The sequence below is a fragment of the Corvus moneduloides genome, chromosome 3 (genome assembly GCF_009650955.1).
Source record: "Corvus moneduloides isolate bCorMon1 chromosome 3, bCorMon1.pri, whole genome shotgun sequence".
Lineage (NCBI taxonomy): Eukaryota > Metazoa > Chordata > Aves > Passeriformes > Corvidae > Corvus > Corvus moneduloides.
The window spans coordinates 22,287,239-22,314,152 of record NC_045478.1 but is presented as its reverse complement, the minus strand read 5'-3'; the positions used below and the strand labels follow the sequence as shown (position 1 = coordinate 22,314,152).

The window sequence follows — 26,914 nt, the reverse complement described above, 5'->3', positions numbered from 1 at the left end:
GTTAAAAGATCGTAATATCTATGAATGCTTATCATTCTATTGCTTAAATAGATTTTGGAGCTGACACTCAAACAATTGCAAAGGAATCAGTGTTTTCACATACCTCTGAATTGCTTAAGAAGGTATAAAACATGACACACATTCAGATAATAAAGCATGCGGAAGACATACGTTACTAAAACTTACAGCAGTAACTCACTTAATTAGCCAAGCATGCTGTAGTTTTATGGGAAGCACACAAACTAAATTTAATCACATTCCTTCCCATGAGATCCGTAGTCATGAGATCCATACCTAGAAAACCTGAGTGTCCCCTTTCTGTCATCCTATCACAATGGTACTCAGACTTTGTGTAGAGAGACATGAAGTACTTTAAATTAAATCATAAAATACCTTCACCTAGAAACTTTAACCAATGCATGAGCCCTGTGGAAAATCCTAAGGAAAAAAACAAAGTTGATTAACCAGCATCTCTGTAAAGCTGGTCGCATATTTAGACTCCAAGTTTCAGTGGATTGGTAGCTAACTTAGTTTGAATACATAGAAACTATAGGCAAGCCTGTAATGCTGCTAAGGCCAGAATCGCCCTTTTCTATTCATTATGTGTACCTGACAGAAGAAATTGAGGAGGTAGTTGTGTTTGGTAAGAGGAGAAAAGCTTCTCTCCCTCACACAAGGCCAAAGATCCACTGGAAATCAACAGAAGCCCTCTTTTTTTAATGCAGTCTGGATGAATGACTTTGTAGGCAAGACAATTAGAGTAAAGTTTGGAGGCCTCAAACATATTTAGAAGTTCTAGTAGAACAATATTGATATACCTGCCATCACAATAAAATTACAATTACAAGACTATTCACAGTCTGTTCATGTGTTGTGCTCCATTACTTCTCCCAGAATTTACCGAAGGACAAACCTGCAGGAGACTAACCCTCAGAGGCAGTGTGTCTCAAGCCTCGCATGCTGTTTTTAGTACATAAGATAATTTTCCTAATACATGATGAAAATTCAGACAAAGAGTGGGGAACTATTACATACTGAAATTTCTTTTCATCATGTATTTTTATTCCACTGAAATTTTAGCTAGATTCTTCACTCCATGACTTTTCCTTCTGAAGTCAATTATTTTATTCTAGATTACAGTATAAATGGCTGCAGAACGCTGGTGCACATGGCTGTACAGTGTTTATATTACATTAGATATTAATAACAGAAAGTTTCTGAAATCAGCTGAACTCATGTCCAGATTAAATATACATTCCTGAAGTATTATTTTGATTTTGTTCTTTCAATATCTTAAATGGTTCTTTCAGTATCCTAAACTGTTCTAAGTGGGCCATGAATAATAGACATCATATTAGTGTTTGTGAAATCCCAGATCAGTTCAGAGGATTTAAGCTGACTTAGACCCTAGGAGTCTACTAGGTGCTCTCAATAAGGCTCACTAGTGTGAAGCTTATTTATGCTAGATAAATACAGACTTTTCCTGTGTATAATTATTAGAAGTAAATCATACATATCCACCTTGGGGCTTTAGTTGCTATTATTTGATTAACACAAACTGACAAATTTTAAGAAGAGTATGGTTTGTCTTAATGCTAGAATAGAATTAAATATTACGTCTCTAAAAAACCAGAATGTCTAAAGCACATGATGTTGAACAAATTATTAACTTCTCATTGCTTATATTTATGCATTGCCTCCAGCTCTCAAGGGACTCAACACAGGGAACTGTAGTGCGTAACAAAGATTCGTAGTGCATGAATTCCTGCTGTGTTTGAGAAAAAGTTCTGCCAGTTAATGCACCTGTACATCTCTTGGAAATATTGTGATCCATGTACTTGTAACAAAGGACAAATCTAAGCTTGTTTGTAACATCCTATTTCACGTAACATAATTAGAATGATGGGATGAATGCCTACCTGACTCCCTAGCAAAACCCTATTGGCTTTAAACAGACCAAGTTTTCATCTCAGATTTTCACAAGTAAGGACTTATTAAGTTCAATAAGGGAGAAAACAAAGAACATAGTATTGTTACATATCAAGAAGGAATTATCTTGTCATTATGAAGACACAAAGAGAAAGAGCCACGAAGTTTTGTCCATAGTGCAAGAAAAATTCATGTTTGATGAAAAGTGGAACAATATTGGGAATTCCTTGAAAATTAGAAGTTCTTCTTAGTTGCAGTTTCAAACTCAGAATCTGAGAGATTTGACACCTTGAAAAACTGTACCCAGTAGGAGACAAAGTAAAGGTACCCTTGAAAATGATGGTTCATCCGAGAGGGAAGTGAGCAATTATTTTTAGTTACTAAATATCCTGAAGTGTATAGTAAAATTCCTGTATGCTTCAGTGGGAATAGAATCTGAATTCAAGGACCAGCCTTAGATTTTAGGTTAGTCACCAAACAGAAAAAGACATTTTTATTATTTCATATTTTTTACTTTATTGACATCTAATAGCACATTACAAGGAAGTATCCACAATGATAGAATGAAAAAGTAGTAGTTTGTTCCCTGAAGGATCAGATGTGAATCTATGTAAAACTATGATGCACATGAAACAAAAGGCATAACAAGCAGTAACAAAAGCATCCTTTTTCTGATTTTCCTAATCTTGAATTTTCTTGACTACCTTATTAATCTTACTGTCCTTTCTTAGCTTATTCATCACATCTTCTCAGCTATGGAAATTTCTGCCAACTTTTTTTGGGACTAGTCCAAACATCAGTCTTGGAAGCCCACCATTCTCAAATGTGGTCCCTTTGGAGAAGGGTCTAACTCTTCACAAATAACCAAGGCTTTCCTTAAATCCTCAGGTAGAATAATTACTTTAGAATCCTACACAGAGATTGTGGTTGGTGAAAAGTGGTGGGCTAAATATCTACAACAGGCTGCTATCCATTAAGCTCTAAGTAGCTAGTTTTACGTTTCAAAACCCTTTTTTGGTGCAGTGAACAAACACTACTCATCCAGGGTTTGTGTACCATCCACCCCAGTAGATTATAAGCTTAGTGATGTTATTTTGAGCACTTCATGGTAAGAGTGGCATAACGTAGGTTTTCACTGACACAAGAGGCAAGGTAAGAAACCTACCAACATGGCACATTAACAGCAGAGCAGACATATTGTGTATCAGGCCTGGCTTCTGTAAGTATTTCCTAACTATACATTCATGTGATTTTAATACAAAATTCACAATAAATACTGGAGCAAGATTAAAGTGGAGACCCACACCCATACCTCAGTACTTCAAACTTCAATTTACTGCCTGTGAGTACCCTTCAGCTCAGTGGTCACAGTATTCAACTATAAATCATTGTGAAATCTGACTTTGGATCTCTACCAAGTAAATGTTCTAACTATTGTGCTATCAGATAATAAAAGGTTACTTCCTGTTGCTATTAACGTGTGCTCAAGAAGATGTTGACCAAGTCACTTAAATGAGAGTGCAGGACTATAAATTCTAACTAGAGATATTTTTTTGCTCTATTCCAAATTTCATTCTGAGAATATGGTGCTCTAAACCTGACCTGTGCCCTCAGCGTCTCCTCCAGCATTTTCCAGGTAGCTTCTATTCAATGTAATAACTTACCATCTCTATACCACTCAGCACGAGGTCGTAGTCGTTTCAACTCTGGTGTGATCAACATAGAACACTTCAAGGTCAGTGTTTCACCTTCAGTTGCAAAAGTGACTCCGAACTTCTCCAGAAACTGGACATCAATGTGGGTGAAGCAAACGTCATATGACAGGGGCACTATGCATGAGAAAATGAGAGCATTCTTCAGTACAAGTAAATTGTACTTGGCACAGAGTAGTGTCTGATCTGAGCAGGAGATGGAGCTTTCTGATATACTGTATGCTGATCTAGAAATTCAGATGGCAAAGCAAGAGCATCTGGACAGCTCCTATTGTAACTGAATGCTTAGAAAGCAAAGTCAGAAGAAGCAAGTTGTATTCAGTTTTCTCATCTGTAAAATATTACTCTGACAAGAGGACATAAATTATCTAAGCAAATAGAAAAAAAGGCTTACAGTGGAAGGGCATTATCGCAGCTGGGTGAGGTTCTCCCTCCTCTCTGAACCCTATAAATAAGCATACAAGAAATATTCAATGACATGCGCATTATATTTATTTATTGTTTTAAATATAAAGTAGGTCTTACTTCGCACAATCACAGCACAATTTGTTGATGCCTGACCATGGATGTTTGTTGCAACTGCTGAATAGGTAGCAGAATCATCAAAGTCAGCTCTGAAAAGAGGACAGAGAAAAACAGATGTCTCTTTATGCAAATAAAAATTCTCTTAATGATTTATATTACAAGCTAAACTATGCCAACCATAAGGAAAGTGTATAAAGCTCTTCACTGGTGTCACACAGTGCAAGACATCGATGAAAGACAATCAGAAAGCTGCTACTGTTTTTAACTGCAGATAAAATCACAGCTTAGTGCACAGGCTGCATTAACTTGAGCAAACTGGAAATGACCTTTAGAGAATGATCAAAAGGAGATAGCTGGAGAATGCCAGTCTGGCTATTCCCTTTCTGTATGTAACCTTCATTAGTCCATCTTGCCCTTCTGCCTTATTTTAGGACAGAGACATGGAGTAAAAATAGATGTGATTCTTGCTAAAATTCTGCCTTCTATGGCTATTCCCAGCTGGCAGACACTGGTATTTTTTGCCTCTCTCATATCTCAATCCAGGAAAATTATAAAAAATCAGGAACACCAATAAAAATTGTTTATGTGCATACATGGCTTGGTTTGTCATATTTTTTAGTGAGAAAAAAAAAATCATTATGCAAGAAGAGTATAAACAAATATAAAGCAAAAAATAGTTACTTGGTGCAAAATACTGATATATTGTCTCACTTAATCCATCCTTCCTTGAAATTACATGAGCACATATGTGACCAACTGTTAAAATATAGGTGCAAACCTTGATGCCCCAGTTATTTTCTTATTTAAAATTGAGTCCATCAGGAATAGTTCATTTAGTATTATATTTAATGGAGACCACTCAAAAATTTTCAGTTATGAGATACAATACTATGCATGCATGCATTTAGTTTCCTCTCAGAAGAACAAATTTCTGTCTTCTTGGCAACTGCCAAGTGATGAAATTCTGATTGCACTTGTCTTCTAAGAGGTCATATATCGCAGATGTGGGAGAAGGAATATGAAAGGGTGTTTTATGGAAATTGCATAACAGAATGCCAAATTTGGAGTATGTAGCAGCTGTCACAGACACATCAGACACCTATTTTTCACTTCTTGCATATGTTCTGGACAGTGTCAGATTATAAAGACGATACTATCTGTACTGTGATGGCTAAAGCAAAACTTGATGAAAGTGCCATTAAATTGAGATTTCTCTCTCTAAATTTACATGTCTAACAGCTCCTCCTGGTGGCAATCCTTTAGCCATATATTTCACAAAATCATGAAATCAGTTACAAAGTTTATCATACAATTAATTATCAAAGTCATAAAACTAGGCTACATAACCTAAAGGACTGCAGCTGGGTAGAAAATCCTAGTACAGTCTGGACAGGACCAGTGAGGTTGAAAAACAGTTTAAAAGAATTGAAATCATAGAACCATAGAATTATTAAGGTTGGAAAAGACCCCTGAGATCATCAAGTCGATCCGTCAACTCAGCACTACCACCATGTTAAACCATTAAACCATGGGTTTCATGGGCCATGGCTACAGGATTTTTGAAAACTTCCAGGGATGGTGACTCAACCACATCCCTGGGCAGCTTCGTCCAATGCTTGACAACCCTTCCAGTGAAGAAATTTTTCCTAATATCTAAACTAATCCTCCCCTGGTGCAGTTGATGCCATTTCTTCTTGTCCTGTCACTTGTTACTTGCGAGAAGAACCTGGCCCCACCTGGCTACCACCTCCTTTGAGGCAGTTGTAGGAGCAATAAGGTCTCCCCTGAGCATCCTTCTCTCCAGACTAAACACCTCCAGCTCCCTCAGCTGCTCCTCACAGGACTTGTGCTCCAGACCCTTCACCAGCTCCATTGCCCTTCTCTGGACTCACTCTGACCCCTCAATGTTTTTCTTGTAATGAGGGGCCCAGAACTGGACACAGCACTTGAGGAGTAGCCTCACCAGTGCTGAGTACAGGGGTATGATCACTGCCCTGGTCCTGCTGGCCACACTACTGCTGATACAGGCCAGGATGCCATTGGCCTTCTTGGCCATCTGGGCACACACTGGCTCATGTTCAGCCACTGTCATCAGTATGCCCAGTATTTTCCTCTGGGCAGCTTTCCAGCCACTCTGTCCCCAGCCCATAGCACTGCAGGGGGTTGTTGTGACCCAAGTGCAGGACTGTCACTTTGCCTTCTTGAACCTCACACAATTTGCCTCAGCCCACTTATCCAGCCTGTCCAGATCCCTCTGCAGACCCTTCCCACCATTCAGTAGATCAACAATCTCATCCAACTTGGTGACATTTGCAAACTGACTGAGGCTGCACTTGTTTCCCTCATCCATGTCACTGATGATGTCAAACAGTTCTTACTCCAACACTGAGGGCTGGGGATCACCACTTGTGACCACCCACTAGCTGGATGTAACCTCATTCAGCACCATTCTCTGGGCTGGATGCTATTTAACAGTTTGTTTACATGAAGGATCTTAAAATTACAATACCTGTTCCCAGAGCTATAAAGCTCCATAAAGCTTAACTGATTCTGGACTTGAGAGATGTCAGACTTGACAACATTTCTTTGCAATGAATTTTAAAAGCAGAACATTTTTTTCACTGTCCCAGTTCCAAACTATTTAACACTTGTGTAATAAAATGCCAAAAAGCAATATAAAACTGTAGCACAGGACAATTTCCTAAGGCATGTTTCTCTATACTGAAATGTACATAATTCAGGTGTTTATCACAGTCTGGTACAGTATCTTACTATAATATAGCAAGTTAACAACAAATGAAAAAGCTCAAAAATTTCTTACAAGGGGCTTTGCAGAATTAACTGTTCTGGAAATGTAAGGCATTTTCGTCACTCTGCTATATGCCTAATTTAAGAATCTGTATATAGAATACACAGTAAATAGTGTAAATATAATACATAGTATATTTAATAACATATATTACATATTAACAAATTAAACAGCATTCATCCCCAGAAACTGGATTTTGATTGCCCTAGTGCTGATGTTTTAGAACAGCCCTTGCCATGCCTTGGTGTGCTCCAGCTCACAAAAAGGATTCCCACACACAGCTCAGGAGATAGTAAGGGACCTTTCCCAGAAAGCAGACTGGATGTCTGACAGCCCTGTCCTGAAGGGTGAGAAAATTAGTCTATCTCACACCAGGAGGTCACTGTGGCAGAGAATGTCTCCAAACTGCTGCATCAGGCAGAGCCCAGGAGTGCATTTCCTAGGCACTGGTGGCAGGTACAGGCCACAGTGTGCCCTGCAGTCCTTGTCCCCAGATACCTGCCCCATAAAGTCTTCCTGCCCTTCAGGCCACAACCCAGGCCACTCACCATCCTGACAAAGACCTACAGAGGTGCATAGTGTCTTCCTACCACCTACATGTCCAGGTTTCTCCTGGGTGAGCTAGACCCTCCCAGAGGATGGTGCACACTTACACCCGGCAGGGCATTGCTGGGGCAACCATGCTGTGTTTGCTGATCAGGCCTGATCCCTCCCTGGCCTGGACATGGTTTGACAGCACACAGCACCCATGTCATAAATGAGTGATGAACATTACACCAGCTTTGCTGCACTAGGCCATTTCCTCACATAAGCAAAGCATTACTTCAGGCTGCTTCGCTTCTCTCAAATCCAACTTAACTGCTCTAGCATGTTGTTGTTGCTATAGAGGGTTAACAAAAAAGATAAAAAATTAACATTGCTTGACTGAGGTTAACTCTGATTAAATCTCACTTTAAACCAGTCATCATCTGCTCTCAGTGTTGGCTTCACTTTCTAGCAGAACAACAGATAAAATAGTTAAACAGGAACCAATATCTCTAAGAATTACACAGGATTTAGGAACTAAAGAGAGATTTATTGTTAAAAAACAGGTGGCCTAAAAATAATCCTGAAAATAGAGAAACATGTATTGTGGACTAACTTGGTGTCCCAAACTGTGCTAAACCACTCAAAGTTTCAGAAATTTAAAGGTGCAAGTACTGCAAAGTTGTCTCCCTAAAATGAAGAAACAGAATGGCAGATAGCAGATTAACTTTTCAAGTGGATATATATCTGTGCTCTTCTCAATCCCCTCACTACAGTTTTGTTCTCTTAAGAAACAGCAAAATACATCTTTTGATGGGATCTTTCTGTTTGTGATGGTGTCCAAGGTAGAGAAAATAGAGTATGATCCTAAATGTCTCTAGAAAAGAAAGAAGATTCACAAAAGGGTCATATCTTTAGTCAAAAGAAGCTCAAAATCTGAAAGTAAATATTTGACAAAAGTTAGTGATAGAGTTATAATTCATTTTCCCAAGGGGAACATAAGAAAGAAGTAACTGACCAAATAGCTGACCACATTCTTACAGCATCCTTTGTTTTTTATGAAGAGAAATGAGGTATTTATGGTTATGGTGAACACACAATTCCCCAGGCTAGGCAATTTTTGCTATTTAAGAGGTCATAACAACTCTACCCATTTTCTGTAGCTTACTGCTTTGAAAGCAACTTAAAATTCTTTGCTATGATCATTCATCTGAGTCTCCAGGAGACAAATAAACCATCTTAGACAGCCTAGTACTCACTGAAATGCCTTTAAATCTTATATTGGAAATGGAGGATTTTAGTGGCTAGGAGCTAGATAGCACTTTTGTTTCATATCCACTACGAAGAAAGTTGGACAGGATGGCAAGTTACATTAGGTTCTGACTTTCCTTTTGTGCCAGGTAATGCTCAGATGGAGGATTATCCTTGAAATTATCTATTTCCCTGTATGCTAAAAAAATCTTAGATTTCCTAAATTGCATTGTAAAGCGTACTGAGTCAAGACCAGCTAGAAACTACACTTGAAGTACCCAGGAGGCAAGGTGTGGTCTCACAGTTATTCTTGTTTTATGATGGAGAATGTGTTTTTCAGCCTTTGCAAAGGTCAGATAAAATATGCATGGAGTACACTTAGATAGCATAAAATGTGAGTGCAGAACTGTATCTGTCCCAAGGTACTAATACTTTTTGTGAAAATTAAATTGCTCTGAATCCACATGAGGTTCTGAAGTGCTAATGCTTGTGTGGGGAATATTCCCCAGGCAGATATATCTATTTAAAATGCATATATTCATCCAACTGCCTAGTGCAGATTTAAACACAGGAGTTAAGAGTGAAATAGCATCTTTTTCTGAATTAGAACACAATTCAGTGCATGTAAAGAACAGGAGGCAGTACGTAGTAAATTACAGAGTTAAAAATTACTCCTTTGAATCCAAATGACAAAATTTTCAGTGTTATGGCTATATGACATCAAAATGTGGAAATACTCTGCAGAATTGCCATTTCCTGTGCTGATTCTCCAGTCAGACTGAATCTGACTGATTCTTTCTGTTGGTTGGATTCTGTGTTTAGGGAAGAGGGACCTCTGTTATAAGGTGGCCACTTCCTCAAGCTCCCAGCTAGGGCAGCTTATAGGGGACGGTGACTGACAAGCCAGAAGATCAAGTATTTGGGGGCTGTTGTTTGCCTTTCAGCAAGGAGAGGAAAGCAGTACACCATTTTGCTGCCTATACAGCCCCTAGTACTGCATACCTGCAGAACGCAGGGAGCTGCAGTCTATCACCCACCAACCTTGCACAGCTCAAAGGCTCTGCGGGCTACGCCGGAGGATCGCCTTTGTCTCAACACTTCTGTCTCTGCTCTGCTTCCACTCCAGCGGAGAAAGGGCACGCCTCGCTGTCTACCTCTCCAGATTAAATCATCTCAAGCCTTTTGTGCCTAATCAAACTAAAATAGCACTATAATGACTGCACAGGGTCATTTTTTAAATGAGAATAGCTAGAAGAGATGGTTCGTTCAATTTTTAAGCTTTCCTTTTTGAAGCGGTGCAGGTGGTGCTGAGGACTGGAGTGCCAGATCAGAGGCTGGCCCTGCCTGCTGCCAGCAGGTGTTACACTGCACTCTGCTGGCTCTGCCACAGTTCTGCTGATGCAGCTGCAAACCTTCTCCTCAGCGATGATATGCACTTCTTAGGCTGTGACTTTATTAAATAGGAAAGGGAGAGGGCCTTAATAAAAGATAAAATACTGTTAAACCTCGAGCCCTGTAGATATGAAACTGTGTGGCCGCACCACACTGACAGTGCTCTGGAAAGTCAGATGTCCTTCCCTGCTCCTACCATCCGGCTCAGCTCACCCTCCTGCTCACTGAGGGGGGGGAGTCAAGAATACCCCCAGGGAGGAGTATACTGCTGTCTCCTCTACACACCAGCCAACGTAACTGGGACTGTAACATAGGCATTCACAGCTGAATAAAGCCAAAGCCAAGTGATCCATTTAATAAATCATCACAGTAAACAAAGAAACAAAAAAGCCCAATTCTGTTGCTAAACAAGTATTAGCAACTAAGAACTTAAAAATGCTACAATTTTTAATTACTAATATATTCACTAAGACAGAAAACATTTTTCATCTATGCCAAAAAGCAATGGCCACCCTCATCTTGACTACCTCTGATACAGAAGCCTTTTCTTGTACTGTGTGCCTACCCATAGTTAAATTATGTGGGACAAAAAGTACACTTTAAACAAACCCACACATTCTCAGATATGTATGATCCATTTCAACTACCAGGAGCTTTGCCTCCCAGGATTCCTCACAGTCTCCTCCTAATAACCTATCAGATGTGAGTTGAAAGATGGGATGAACCACTACCCAAACACGTATCACTTCTGCTATAATTACGAGATGTGCAAAAAAATAGAATTAAACTCCAAACTTCTTTTCTTTACTGCTCAAGGGAGACCTTGATCTCAAACTCCCATTTGAAGAAGTTTAAAAGGAGCTAGAAAGAGACCCTATATGATAGCACTGTGAATGCATGCAGAAAATGTGGTAAATTGAGAATGTAGCATCATAAAAAATATGAGAAATTAAAATTATCTGGTTACTGTAGGCTTATGGGTTCTGGATAACAGCAGACAGCGGGGGATGAAATTGCGTCCAGTTACTACTTTAAGACAACAAGGTGATGGTAAGGTTTCGGTTCCTCAAGAATGTTTCCACTAGGATCAGGGAATACTCACAGGAATAAATATCCCACTTGCATCAGAAGGAAAAAGTTCACTGCCTGGGCTTCGCTGAAGTGCTAGAAAAGTAGCCAAGAAATTCCAAGGCCATTCTGAGTGGCTGTGGATAAGATTACATTCAGCTCAGCACTTTAGTATGAACAGCTGAGAAGAGCACAGAAGTGGATAGGAAGAAAGTCCCAATGGCTCCACCTCCCAGAAAAACAAATTATTCATAAAATATAAAACATAAGTGCACAAAGATATGCGTGGAAGATACAGAATTAATTTATATCTGTTTGTACAAAAGCATGAATAATTTATATATTTTAACCATTATCCATACATCCATTGCTTTCAATACAAGATGCCCTTAATTATGCTCTAACAACATGTTCTTCCACTTCCTGCATGTTCATTTTCTGTGGTTTTGGACAGAAAATACAGCTGATGATCAGGTTTTGAAATAAAATGGATTATCAATAAAGAAAGAAATTTTAAATTAAAAATTTTAATTTAATAAACTGTATAAATCATAACTATCCCCAGTATTATTTTAAGTGTAGAAGGGAAATCTGTGTGAGAGCAGGCAGGAATCTTTAAGTGGCAGAAAGGTCACACTGCCAAACAGAATGAAATAAAAATGGAGCAACTGTCTCAGAAGACGGCAGCTTGGCTGAATGTGAGAGAGTCTGCATGAGTACTGCATGAGTCTGCATGAGAGGTCTGGGACTAGTAGACAGGGGGTGGGGAAACCTGAGTATGTGCCAATAAATGACTCTGTGCTATGTCTGAACTTTTCTGAAATACGGCTGAGTCTGAACACTCCCAAAGCTGGTTGTGCCTACATGACTGATAACCAGCCCATAAAAGAGATAAAAAGCACCAAGGGGATGGAAGCCATTATTACCCTTCAGCCTGATGGTTACAGGTGCTCAGAAAGCAGCATCAGCACTGATTCTCATTTCTTCCAAAAGCTATTTAGTCCCAAAATGTCACAAAGGAACCTACATGCTACATAACTAGCATCTGGACTCACCAAGAAGTTCTTCAGGAGTGATAACCAAAAGAAATAAGCAGTCAAAGTCACTCACCATCAGGAAGTGACTAAAGTTTCATCTCCTGACTGGCACTCACACATATCCCGACAAAGGAGAGCATTTTCCATTTCCCTGCTAAAAGGGAGAGGATGGCAAAAGGACAATCTGTTTTTATCTTTTAACCTCCTGTTCTTATGGTCAAAAGTAATGTTGGTGGGAAGAAACAGTGGTGTTGACAGATTTCATGGATACAGAGAGCAGTTAGCAAGTTATCCATGGCCTGGGGGCAGAAGACTGAGTGCCTTCGAAGCACCTTAGGGAGCAAAAACCTGGTGATTCTTGCTGCCAGGTTCTGTACAGGGATATGTTTCTCCCATCCTGAGCTATGAAAAGATTGAAAGTTGGGCTGGACTTGGCTGCAGGATGGCAAAGGCAAATAGTCTTTCCCAAAAGCAGAAGGAATGATGCACTTATTTTCTGTACTAATGCCATAAGGCTGTGCTCAGGGCTACTTCCACTGCTGACAGATGGAGACAGGGTAGAAGATTAAATGTTTGGCCAGACAAGTGTTAGCCACAAATATTCCAGCTGTTTCAGCACAGCTGATACTCATGTTCTGGAGAAATTAAAAGAAGGGATTTGTGTCTCTGTTCTAGACATTAATTTTGTTTTTAAATATTGCAGTCATGTCTTAATTTTTATTTGGGTTTTTTATATCTTTTAAAAAGCTTCCACTAAGTTATATGCAATATTTCAATTGTTTAGGAAAGCATGGGATTAGTTTATGGGAAGCTGTTCTACCCAGGCATGTTCTCTATCACAAGGTTAACATTTTGAAAAAAATAAAATTAATTAAATTAGAACCTTTAAAAAAAATAATTTACACTTCCTTATTTTTTGGAAAACAAAACAAAACAAAACAAAAAAAATAAAAAGAAAAGAAGGAAAGGAGATGAAAAACTAAACAGAACCTGACATGCAGTAAAACAAATACAGCTGTGTATCCCTACCCTGCCCAGCTATATTTTTGTTTACCTAAAAGAGCTTCATCATGACAAGAAGATATGAACATATAATTTTCCACTTCAAATGCTGAGAAGGTATAATTCTAATAAAAAAGGAGCTACCACTTTTTCAGCTACTTGCCTCTTCTTTTATATCTTGTAGATTGCTGAAGTTAATGAATATAAATGTCTGATTTTTCATTTCATTTTCATAATCTAATAGGCAGGTACTCAGTGAACCTTCTCCAGCCTGAAAGTGAGTACCAACAGAAAAGTGTGCTGAATTTAACAATTCTCTTGCAGCCTTTGTGTGAATTTTTAATTTTATTTGATATAAAATACTTTGTATAGAGTATTAATAACTGTTGTATTCCCCAGAAAGATTTACCTGTTTATATGTAACACATGTACTCCATATTTGCTTTCAATTCTGTACTTTGTTGGATCACTTGCAGGGAAAATCAATTCCTCATTTTTGTACCTGACAATCAAGAAAAAAACAAAACTCATAAATATCAGCAACTATTCATTCTTCTGGTAGATCTTTGGATCAAGATATCATTTACTATCATCTGAACTCTGTCTACTCTCATGCAGTATTTTCCAGTCTGTATGGATAGATACATATTGGGCCATGAAGGCAAAGCAGGACCATCACAGCAGCAAGGAAGTGGAAAGAGAAGATGTACACCCAGTCTAGAAGAGGAGGAGGAAGAGAAGTACAGAGAGGATGGCATGGGGCTTGAACTTTCAAGTCCACTACCCCTGACACAAGATGGGAAGCAAGCTTTATCTTGCACCACAGTAAAACACTTCAGCACTAAAAAGGGGAGCAGCAACAGAACTGTGCCTCGTGTTAGGTCTTCACAGTCCGGCCTGAGGCTTTCACATATACAAGACAGCACCTGTCCAGAGAGGAGGTCAACTGCAAGGACCTTTATGTCCTCCTCAACAGAAGCTAACACAACGTGACCACGGATACAGCCCGTGACAACAGCGATGCCATGCACATTTATCCAGGCTTAGAAAGTAGCTATGAACTCTGTGTAATTTGTCATTTGTGACTTTGTGTTCAGGAAACTCAATGGCCAGAAAGACTGGAATGCCTTCCACTGTCTGCCTTCTGAAATACTTGAGTTTGCTTCTCACATTGCATGGGGCCACTCAGCAAGTTTTCCTCCCACTCCCTCCACTGCAGTATCAACTGCTGCGATCCAGCACATCTACGAGGATTATAAAGTGGATTTAACAAAGCCATTATATACGTGACACTTATCACTTACAGCATAACTTTCAAATGCAAAAAGCTTAACAACATTTTTAGAGGGCTAGGAAAGGCCAGTCTCTTACCATTGTACAACAGGGGTTGGAAATCCTTGTACAGTAAAGCAAAGGCTCACAGACATCTTTTCCCAGACAGTGTGAGACCTCAGGCGCACCAGAATTTCAGGGGCTCGACTTATAGTTTCTTCAATGATATGTCTTTCCAGAGCCATATTTTCTTCTACCTATTAAACATGGGAAAAGAAAAGAAGCATCTGGCACTAGACTCAAATAGGGTAGAAGATCTAAACTTAAATCCGCAAAAAGATGCTTAATCACTACTCATATTTGAAGCACAGGCCTAAATTTCAGTATATCTTGCAATTATTTTTGCATAGGAGCAAAAAGATTCAGCAGGTACCATTCTTTGCACAGCAAGTCTATCCAGATGCTCTCTAGCACGGTGCCTGGCTGTGTGAATCTCTTTTTCCAAAGCAGACAACTCACTGGCAAAACGGATTCTTTTCTCATCACTTGCATGAGACTTTTGCTCATGACTCCTGTGGGACAAGAAAAAAAATCAGGTAACTAATATGAAGCTTTAAATTTGTCACTCATACACATCTGGCAACCAAAGGCTCTGAAACCATATCAGCAGGATGTAAAATTTAGGTTAGGCATCATTCTTAGCATCTATCTGCATATCCTAATAATGAGTATGTGAAATCATGTGAATTTTCTTCATATTCTTTCCCCCTGTATTTGTGGGGCTATAGCTCTAGGTCTTGAATTCTGCTTTGGTCACATTGACTGGTTCCCCCCAGTCCTCTGGTAGCTGATGTCAAGAACCTGCCTGGCCTCTTTCTGGCCCCTGATTTTCCTTCCTATGGACACAAGAAGGCAGAGGAGTGAAGTCAAGTTCTGTGCCTGTTCACAACCTGTTAAAAGTTGTGCCTTTCTTACATAGTAACCTTAGCTTTAGAACCTGGGAGCTCTTGTAGCTCCATGGGCTGTTTTCAGCTGACCTCATCTGAAAGATACAGACCAAGGAGTTCACATGGATTTGATGAACAGTTGCATGCAAAAAAGCTGTCCTTTGAAAATGATGAGCAGAAACTACCAGGAAATTATAGTTTTGAAAAAATTTTGAGCTGTTTCCTGAAAATCTAACTACACAGATTTTCCAGAATTCTTAAAAAAACCCCAACTCATAAAAGTTTTTAGGAGAAGCTAGCTCCATTTCCTTCATTCATGCTGATTCAATTAACAGCCTATGCCACTCTTTTCCTTCCCAAGAGGACAAAAGAAGGTACTGAATATCAGATATTTCTAACATGTCTGTCAATATAGTCAACATATGGCAAGACTGTGAAAGCATAACCCAAATAAGAAAACTTCCATGAAATTCAGTGAATAGTAGATCAAAATATTATTTGTCTGATATTTAAAAAAAAATCTTTGTACCATTTCAGTGCACTTTAAATACCAGCCATGTTCTGCCATGTCTTTTTTTATATTGATGAAATTAAAAACTAAATTAAAGTATGCAAAATCATTTTATTTTCCTAGAGATTTCTGTTCTGAGGTTATATATTTCAAACCAATCAAAGTACCAGAACCATATGGATGTATATGATTTTCACAGTGTATTTTCTGCAAACATGGCAGAATTCATTCTTATAATATAAATTCTCCATGGTTTTGGTGTAGTAACTGTAGAGCAAAGCAGAGCAGAAACAGCGAAATTCACTAAGGGGAATATTGTCATCAGCACAGTTACTTTGGGATTTCTTATCAAGTCTGTAACTGAGATATGACAGTAAAGTCTTTTGATATTCTGGAAAGAATTTAAAACATTTAAATTGATCCAAATTAGAAATTAGGAATAGTGGAGTAGGCCTGTTCAAAATGAGTTCTGGATACCAGGTGGATTCTAATTTATTTTTGTTTTAAAGCTGTTTTCAACAGTCAGAGTGGGGATCAGGGGAACAACTCTGGGATGAAATATGAGACTGAAAGTGACACTCAGTCATTTAGTGTTCCAGCCAAAATAGATTAGTGAAGAACAGTGACAGAGAAGCCTCTAGTCTTGTCAACTCTGAAAAGAGCCCGGGCAAAAGAGTTGGGACCAGAGTCACTACACAGGTAAGACTGGACCGACAAAGCTTTACCTTTTCCTGGATTCCTGCATTGTTTCATGCGCCAAGGTGCGTGCCCTCCTGGCACAGAGTCTACATGTTGTTTTGCCCAAGCCAGATGATTCATAATAAACAGCCTGCCTGGAAGCAGCCCTTCAAATACAAAAGACATTGTTATAACCCAGAAATTCAGGTAAAACATGAACTCACAAATGTCAAAGAAATTACTTTGAGCTGAATGCCATGACTGAGCACTGTTCAGTGAGAAGCTTTTGCATCCTCACTGACTGCACTAGGTCCCAATTGACACTTGTCCTTCAAGGCCTTAATGCCCATCATCTGTCACTGGGGATCACTGGGTGTTTTATTTCATTCTATTAAATTTATATTTATTTCAGTCTTCAATCATTCAGGTGCAATGATAGCATTTCAGTGAACCACAAGGGTACCAGCCTCTCCAACGCACAAATCACAAAGATTCCCCATAGCATTGTCTGTTTCTAAGTATTCCTGCCTTTCTATAATTCACAGAGCCTGCTGCATAAACTCTCCTCTTTCATAAGGGAATCTGGACCAGCTAGACAGCTAGGTAGGCATGTTAATTATTAAGGAGGGAGAACAGCAACCCCAATACAAAGTTTCAGGCTTTGAGATAAAAAGAATATGTATTTTCTGGCTAAAACTCAGATTTCACATGAGAAGCATTGAGCCTTCATTTAAGTTTAAAAAAGGAAATTGAATTGCAAAAGCTATAATTAGTTATGGCCAGCTTCAGGAGCAGGAATATCATCATGTCATACAGAAGAATGGGTAAAAAGCTATTTCTATGACTTACAGTAAATTTCATGGCAATTTTTCTTGAGTCAGAGTTTCAATTTTAGACTACAAGGAAAAATTTTCAGTTTAGAGGTAGCAAACAGGACAGATCCTAAGCTAAAAGGTCTGTGCAGGTATCTTGCAATGTTGTTAGGAAGTGTAGCTATGCTGGTGAGAGACTATAGACAAGGGGCATGCCAATGGAAGGAAGTGGAAAACTATCATTCTGAATAAATCACAATTTTTTTGGGTGGAGGGGAAAGGTGAATATCTTGATTCTAAGAAGTGACTACCCAAAAAGAGACCTGTCTATGCTCAAATACATGGCACTTACTTTCTTGCTGCATATTCCTCAAGTATATATCTTGTCTGAATGTTGCGGTAGGACTGATCAAAGTGCTTGTGCCTCCTCTGGTAAAACGGCACTGCTACTGAAGACATGCTTCCTCTTGTTACAACCAGTAACTCCTGCAGAGAGTGAAGTTAGCCACAGATTTAGCCATGCACACATTTAGCCATATATTTCAGACACTTTGGTTTGATATTTTTTGATATGTAGACATGTGTGCGAACATGTACAAATGTATAAAACTGCACCAATTTGTGACAAATAGAGCCATCAGTCACATACATGGGTACCTCAGGCTGTATCTTATCACTCATACAGTGTGAGCTATAGAATCACAGAGGATAGCCTAAAAGATATCTCACTAGATCATTTTTCACCTCCTTTTCAGATGTCATTTAACATCTCCATAGAATTTCCCACGGATGGAAATTTGACAGGTTTTTTGGCCATTGTTAGATATTTCAGCTCTTCGCTCTTCAAACCTTTCACATTTTCCATTCTGGCAATTTATGCGTACTATTTTTTGTCCAATTCACCATGACAACAAATAGACTGTATTCGCCCACTTTTGTAGCAGCCTGTTGAAGATTTTCTTTACTTTTCTTTCCTGCTCTCTTATTTAAACCCTACAAAGCTGGCTCATGCAATCTTTCCTCATGGGTTCCTATCAATCTTTCCTCATGGGTTCCTATCAATCATTCCGGTTTCCTTCTTGTGGACTTTCTCCAAAGCATAGCATAGTTTTTGATCATTATTTGGATAGAAGGTTCTAAGAAACATTCAGGGTGCTCCCACAAGAAGTGTGGGGGACAAAAGCATGTTTCCCACTGAGTTAGAGTTAAGCAGATTCCCAACCACATCATTAAAAGAGCATGGAGGTGCCTACACGCCTTTGTGCTCATTAGAAATATGATGATAACTTCTTGCAGAAGTGGGGAATGTCACCAGCCATGCTGTGAGTAGGTGCCAGCTTGTGTAACTGCAGTCCAGGTTAGATATAGGGTTCTCTACTCCGGGGCCATTTGGCCCAAACTGTGGTGAGGGACCCCAACTGAACAGCCAAAACCTCCCCCACAAGGTACCTACACTTCAGTGACAACAGAAGCAAGCTCCCAATACAAGCATATAAAGCAGATGAAGACTTAGTCAGGTAAATTACTGCAGTAATTTCCAATACCCTACTAAGAGCTAAGGGGAGTGTCCCTGTTGTTATGCTCTCCTGTAGCATGCAGGCTGCCAGCTCCATGCCAGCACCCAGGGCACAGGCTGAGGCATGGCCTGGGATCCACCTCAGGGCACCCATGGCAAGTGAAGCAACACCGGCTCACCCAGGGACAACATTAAGAGTGTGTCAGGGTCCTGAGGACAGCAATGGACCTGACTGTCCCGGCCCAGCCTCCTCCAGAGTTCCTTCTACCCTGCCCACAGGCCAGGACCCTATGTCAGCCCCCAGGGCCATCAGTTTCTCCCCAGAAATGACACAGCAGATGCAGTCTCCAGCTCCCCACAGCCTGGCCCTGCCTGGACATGGACCATGCCAAGAAGAACCTGCCTCAGACCCACACAAGAAGTCCAAATTTGTAACAAAAAGCCACATAAATAGGCAGCTTCATGATGTATATAAAATGAAAGCTCAAAGGGATTTGGATAGAAATCTTCTAAACTCATTTAGATAAAACATTTAACAAGGTAAAATGACAATATATACCATATTTCCAGCATATAGTATTTATCAAAAAAGGGAAATGCTAGTAATAAATTGTGTAGAGTGAAAAACAGCAACAGTGTGTGATTGTTACTTGTAGATAGTCAAGAGCCAAGTCAGGTGCTCCCAAATCATGATGTTCTCATATCAGCTACTTTTACTTTTCCAAGAAAAAGTAAGAGCAAGCAGTAGGTATATTTAATAGAAGTCACATCTTCTTTTAAAAAGTTCTGAGATCTAAAGAGGTTTTTACATTTTATCACTTCATAACTGCATCTTCTGCATAACTTAGAGTTACCTTTTCAACCCTTTTTCAAGAGATATGAGAATGACAAGTCACACGTTCAGGAATGAGAGCTTTAGGCAAAGCACCAAGCACTGCAAAACAAAAATGAAACAGGTTTACCACATTACTATGCAACATTAAAGAAATATAATGCCACATTTCTAGGGAAATAAGAAAGTTAGCATGACCCAAGTTAGCTCAGCACCTCGCAGAGATGCTGGCTTAGTAAGATGCCCTCATACAATGCTGAACTGACATGGACTCCTCATGGACCTATTAACTCATCGTATGACACAACGTCTTGGTTATATGAGCAGATTTGCACAGACCCACAAGCAGCCTTGGCTTCTCCTGGTTTTGATATCTGTTCATCATGTGATGCTACATCTGCAGACATCGAATACTGGTTTTCTTCCTGCTAACTGTGTGACTATTGTGTATATGACATTGGATTTCCACAACAGTTCATATGTTAACTGGACAATTAATGGTATAATGTTCCCTTTTCTCTGTTTTTAATTAGCCTTTTTGCCTAAATGAAGGTGCAGAGGACAAACACATAGATTAAGTTCACTCCACTGTTAAGTGCTACACATATTTACATGTGGCCAAGTTAAATAAATCTGTGAGTTTATCAACATGCAATGTACATACTGGTATGTATATAACTCACACTGAGATCCACTTTATAACAATTGCAGAGTAATGCCCATTTATCTGGATAGATCACAGTCTGAGTCATTTTCGTTTTTGAGAGAGGAGAAAACACCATTGTCATTTGCAGTCCAGCCTTTTTCACTAAATGTGCAACTTATGTTTTAATTAGTATATCTTCTTCTATTTGTCAGCACCCAGGACTTCTCAAAATTTGGGTTCATATATTTTTCACATTTACCCAAACACCTTTAGTATAGAAACAAGGGTATCCATCCACTCAGAGCCTCCATACAAGCAATTAACTGAGCTTGTTAGCAGCCAGACTCACTTTGCCTTCTGCTAATACAGAGGGGAGCTGCCTGGCAACAATTCCAAATGTAATAATAATCATCAGGTAATTACAACAATGTTGCATTTAATACTTAATAGTGCTGTAAAGACAAGTATCAGAAGAGCAAAATCAAAGTCCTAATGTAAAAGCAGCACGTAAGATATTGAGCTCCTGATGAAAGAAGTTTATACTGTATTCCTAGGAACAATATGTTGACCATTTTACCAGTTTTCCACTTTTATATGAGATGTTTGAAATATATTCTAATATGTAGACTACCTACCACTAACAGAGTTAGAGAACATGCTATGCAGATGAAAGCTTAACCCCACTGAATTTATTGATTTAGGTGAACCAAAATTTTATTAATGACAGTGTCTGGAGACCTAGTTACACTGGCAAGTGAATTGGTAGAACTGACTCAAAAGTGAGTTGCAGCCAGTGGTCTGGCAGAGAAATTGGGGGGAAAATCCCAGTGGAAAACTGAGAGCTCAATAACAACAACAAAAAAGCATAAGTCCAGAGAAAGACAAATTGATTATCTGAATGATTATAACAAATTAAAAAGCAAATCTCAAGTTTTATTCACCAAGTTCTATTGCAAGAATTTTGGAGGCCTTGTTGAAATATATGGTCTGTGTGTCATGAACAATCCTTGAGTTATATCCATGCAGATCCTATTAATGATCCTGGATTTCAAGAAAAAGAGCTAGAATTACAGGAAAAAGATGATCCTAAAACACTTGGTGTCTCATCTGACCCTGTTAGTGCAATGTAGCACCATTGTAATCCTTCCTTTCTACTATTATTATTCCTATTAATTTCTATGACTATAAATGCTGGGGCCATCAAAAGGACCTAAAGTGCACTAACCTATGTGCTGTATAAACCACTCAGAAGACTATTAAACCCAAAGAAAAATATTATATCAGCCAAAATGTCCTCAAGGATTAATGACATAAACCACAGGTGAATTAGACTATTCAAGTCAGTTTACATAAACATACATTTCCTCATGCTTTGTAGCACATATATAACAAGCATGTATACAACAATTTTTACTTGACCATGAGTAAAGGGCTGAGTTCCCAGGTCAGGATATGCACAGTTTCGTGACACAGTAATACTGATCTGAATAGAAAGCCATAATCTAGGACCACGTGACAAGGTGCCACATTCTTGAGAAGAGAAGCCACGGGTCTGATATAAACATTGTTAGTCTGATAAGTGAGTTAATTTAAGATTTAAAGGACAAGCAGTAAATTCTAGCATGATCATTTACATTGCCTCAGAGAGCAGGCACACAACCAACTAAATTGATGGATGTCTTGACAAATGCCATGGGAAGAAGAACATGGCTGCACACACCATAGATAGACAGTTTGCATTTCCAGATTCAGAAGGCTCATGTCATGAGCAATGCGCTGTACAGCATGTATTTTCTCGGCCTGACCTGCCAGTGCTATACCATGCAACATGCACTTTCTGTGCTCATCTCTGTTCCTGGCCATCTGGAGAAGTGCCAAAATTATTCACGAGTTCTTGCCTGTCCTCACGTAGCCAGAGATTTCTTCGACCATTTGCACTGATTGGAGGGCTTGTCCTGTTTTTCCCACAACTTAGACATTTTTTCCTCTACTTGTCTCTTGTTCTGCTAGCTGCTCCTCACATTTTTCAAAGTTAAGTGTTTTCAGGAAGCTGCTAACTTATACTTCTATGGTGCATAAAAGCCCCCAATACTTAACTGATAAAATATATTTAAATCCATATCACCTACATACCACAATGAAAGATAGGAAAAAAAAAAAGGAAAAAAAACCCCCACCTTTTATTCATTGACCAATATAAAAAATTACAATATTGACTCAAAAAATATGTGATCCTTTCCAGATGGTTATATCCATGCTGTACAGAATGTGGACTTAATAACATATTAGCATTTTCCCCCAGAAAGTGACTTTGGTGGAAATCTTGTAAAGCCATCATAAATCATTATGCAGCTCATAGACACTGCAGTCTAAACAGAATGGGATGTAGAGGATCTGTTTAAATCTTCTCCATTTTAATAATAAACTAATTTGGCAAAAAACTGATTTGACAAAATTTCTAATATGTCTCTCCAGTCTCTTATCTCTGTACACACGTGTATATTTAGATCTTACACAGAAATGTATGTTTTGTCCATGAAAAAGGATGAACTTTAAAATCTACTCAAATATAATGTCATTTTAAGATGTTTCAGTCCTTCTCATTGAAGATCTTTCTCAGTCTGGATAAGAATTCAATTTTAGATTTTTTGACAATAGAACACAAATGCTCATCTTTAAAAAAAAAAAAAAAAAATCATATGGAATTCTCATTTGCTTACTCTGCTGAATTCCAGACATTGTTCAGCAAGCATGAAGACTTCTTGTGTCTTGTTGTCTTTAGCTACATTGTAGTTGGTCTTATGTTTTACTGATCACACTCCTTTTCATGGGAATAGTATTTTCCTCATTTCTCCAACTGGTTTTAAACAGATTCGAATAATCCCCAGAAAAGCATGCATTACTTTGGTTATTAAACATAAAGATGGAGTTCTCTCCTCTATTTCTACTTATCTGAATATCCAGCAAAGCAACGTTTTCAAGCAGCTGACAGTACCAGCCATCACAGTTGTGTCTACCATTTTTACTAATTTCATATGTTTCGAATGAGTAGGCTTTCAACGTCTCTCAACATCAAATGATATTCTTTTCAATGACATACAGATAGATTCAGCAATTTAATGCAATCATTTGGCTACAGCACATCTATGATTAGTTAGAATGAACACCTTGACTTTGTAATAGTCCCTGAATGGCTTCCCTCACCCTCTAGCCAGATCAGTTAGTGTGGAGGTAATTTGAAATATGTCATGGGTGGTCACAGTCATTTCCACAACCCTTGATGAGGAGCTCTGCTTGGTGGAGGTAAGGAGCAGGCAGTCATGGGTACCCTTCCCTCCAGCAAAGTAATTGTTGTGGAGGGGAGCACCAGTTCCTGCATTTTAGTGAGTCTAAAAAAGAATGCAATTTTGGATTTTCTGTGACTCTCATGAAGGAAAGGAGTGGAAGCTTCCAAACTGACTTTCTTTCCATATCTCTAATAGAAGCTGAACAGTATATATCCCAGAAAGGGTACTAATATGGATGTTACCTTATGAATTCATGATCATACAAGACTGGGAATTAAACAAGGCTAAATTTGTCCGCATTGACTTGAAACCCTGCCACCCTAACATTCCAAGTGCACGGAGTTCCAACATGTTCTGATAAAGTTTGAAGATTTCCCTTCACTTGGCAAGTGTATTATATCCCTTCAACTGGACATCTAAGAATGTTGGACAGTGAGATGATAAAAATCATTTCCCATCATCCCAATGTTCATTTTCCTTCATTATGGTACTTTTACTGGCTCATAAGCATTATCAACACACAGGCATAATTTCAAGAGCATGAACTTGATTTCCCAAGGCTCTATCAGTGGTATTTAGATGGAATTTTCACGTGGCACAGAACACATCACATAGCTTAGAGCAATACGGACACCAGAAACTTCTTCTGGAAACATGTACTTGAAAGCATGGCAGACACAAAATAAAAGTAGATTCTCTTTTTTTTTTGGCCTAGCTACATCCCATTCTTCATCAGACCAAATCTTTTTCCAGCTACTATAGGATTTTATGCTTAATTATTTAGACACAGACTTCAGAGGAATCATATAGTATAAGCACAAAAGAAAGTGGCATTGCCACCATTTTTGCAATTGGAAAAAAATATATATGAGTAGAGCTATGGATTTCTGTAATGTAGTTCTTAATATGCAGAAAGAAACAGAGGGAATGTAATACACAATAAAATCAAGGTGACTGTGCACAGGACAAAAAGTCTTAGTTACTTTTTTGTTTTTCTTTTCATGAATCAATTTGAGTCCTGCTTATTGCTTGTTTTCCCTGAGGAAAGTAAACATTTTTTTTACAAGAAAGCACCCAACCCCCTCCTACAGGCACTCTCATTTGCTCTGTACAAGAAAAATATGGATGGAAAATGGACTTACCAAGGCATATAGAAAAACTGCAAAGCAGAGAGGAAGACCAGCCTTTCCCAGCTTATCAAACACTGCCTGAAGAAAACAAATAATTCCCCTCTCTAAAGGCTAGTGCCCCTTCACTCCTATTTAAGAGCAGATGCAGAGCTATATTTAGAACTAACCAAGTGATTCTCCCAAAACTGGGGACAGCCTAACATGCAATAAGGGAGAGATATAAAGGTAAAAGAAAAGCATTAGCCTATATGCAGTTTAATATTGCATTTTAAAAAAAGAAAACCTCATTCCTTAAAGAAGCAGTTGTTTATGTTAAAAGTGAGGTTTCTTTTCCCACCAACAACAAGCACATTGGAAGCAATTAAATGTCAGAAAACAGTTTAAATTTTTTATTTAGAGTTTGAAGTTTTAAAATAATCAGTAACTTAGAAGACAAGTGAGGAGACGTAAACTCCAGAATATTATTAGTAGAGACATGAGACCCCGTTGGTGCTTCAGGCTGTAAAATGAGCCTCCCCACTGCTTCCTTAAGAGCTCTCTGGCTTTGAGAATGTCTGCAACATACGAAGGTGTACCAGTTGTATAAAACCCCTCTTATTTCCATCTCTACTACACCACCGGTCAAACTGAGAGAGATTTTTCTATGTCTCATAGGTAAAGTAGGAGGAAATTAATATGCACAGAGGCATAAACATGCAGAGCCAAAGCAGTCAGCTCTGTGAGACCTTGATGGACCCTGGTGGTTCCTGATTATTACTAACTAAAATGGATGTTTGCTGCATGTACGGCTCCTGGGTTTCGTTCCAGAAGCTACAAGGCTTCTGGACCAAAACCACTGCAGTGGCTCTGACATGTCCAGATGTCATGGGGTAGCAGCACTGGCTCTGCAGAGCTGGTAGGCTTGGGATCAGTCACTCTGCCCCATTTGGGTGGTAGACAACCCCACAGGGCTCGTACCTGTATGGGGGAAGGGAAGGAAGGATAAGACCTCTGACAAGGCTTTGTGACAAGCATGAATAATTAATCACATTCGTCTTACTTTGTCTGGAAATAGGACAACATGCCTGGGAAAACCTGGCTATATGGCAGACCTAATCACACGTCATGACTTAGCCCATAATGACTCAAATAATCAGTGAGTCAGCAACATACAAAAGGTAGGTAATTCACTGATCTTAAAATAATTTGAAAATAACAAAATCTGTTTTCAATTTACTTTTATAGAAATCCGGTCATTGCCAAAGTCACTCAGTGACAATCTCTTCCATTGCTTGGTATGTGACACTGATACATGAACAATGTTCTTTTTAAGTTTCGTATTCTTCTTATATATGGGAAGCAGAGAAAGACGTGGAAAAGCCTTTAAATAACTGATTCTTATCCCATCTGCAGTGTTCATCCAAGTTTCCTAAATAGCTCTGGTAAGGATCTTTCCTACTTTTGTATCATCTAGGGCTACCATTTGCCTGAAACAGACTTCTCCCTTCCTCCCATTGATCTTGAATTATAACTCAGTCTGACAGAATTAGATCTACAGAGACAGACACAGTAGAATGAGTTCATATGCCCTGAATGTAGATGTTGCTTCAGAAGCAGCTGTCAAAGTAATTAGCATGTAATAATCCAGAGCAAACCTACTTTACTTACCCTGTGCCATCTCTTCTCTCCTACTGAATTTTCCTGTGGGAGGGAAAAGGTCATTTTTCAGGAAAACTTTAAAGTTCTCACTACACTCTGCTTTTCATTTCTTGTTCTATATTTATTATCTCTACAGAAATGGAGGCATTTATAGCCTGCTGTCTGCCTTTACACTTGAGCACTCTTCTATTTTGAGTTTTCTTCAGGGTGTGGCTGAATGACAAAAATATGGAAGTGCATCCTAAGGACTGTGGGAAAAATGCCAAAGGCAAGACCAAGCCATTTAGGGGGGCCAGTCCCAGGCTGTGTCTAAGAAAGGCAATAAATAAATTCTTCCCTTCATAGATACTACAAAATAGGATAGAAGGGAAAACTGCAATATTGTGTTATTCACT

The 26,914-nt window shown here is 39.0% G+C and overlaps 1 protein-coding gene across 2 annotated transcripts in view; it reads right to left on the bottom strand.

The window, feature by feature from the left end:
- The window catches only part of MYOM2 (myomesin 2), a 76,574-nt gene extending 51,625 nt beyond the window's left edge, over nucleotides 1-24,949 (bottom strand). For both annotated transcript variants that reach the window (XM_032104594.1, XM_032104595.1), the window contains exons 1-10: nucleotides 24,894-24,949; nucleotides 19,841-19,920; nucleotides 17,823-17,956; nucleotides 16,706-16,825; nucleotides 14,956-15,094; nucleotides 14,622-14,779; nucleotides 13,660-13,752; nucleotides 4,167-4,255; nucleotides 4,036-4,086; nucleotides 3,594-3,758 (exon numbers count right to left, since the gene is read on the bottom strand). In XM_032104594.1, the coding sequence (XP_031960485.1) occupies nucleotides 3,594-3,758; nucleotides 4,036-4,086; nucleotides 4,167-4,255; nucleotides 13,660-13,752; nucleotides 14,622-14,779; nucleotides 14,956-15,094; nucleotides 16,706-16,825; nucleotides 17,823-17,929 (922 nt within the window). In that variant the 5' untranslated portion in view covers nucleotides 17,930-17,956; nucleotides 19,841-19,920; nucleotides 24,894-24,949. The remainder of the gene's footprint in view (nucleotides 1-3,593; nucleotides 3,759-4,035; nucleotides 4,087-4,166; nucleotides 4,256-13,659; nucleotides 13,753-14,621; nucleotides 14,780-14,955; nucleotides 15,095-16,705; nucleotides 16,826-17,822; nucleotides 17,957-19,840; nucleotides 19,921-24,893) is intronic.
- Between the last annotated feature and the right edge of the window lie 1,965 nt (nucleotides 24,950-26,914).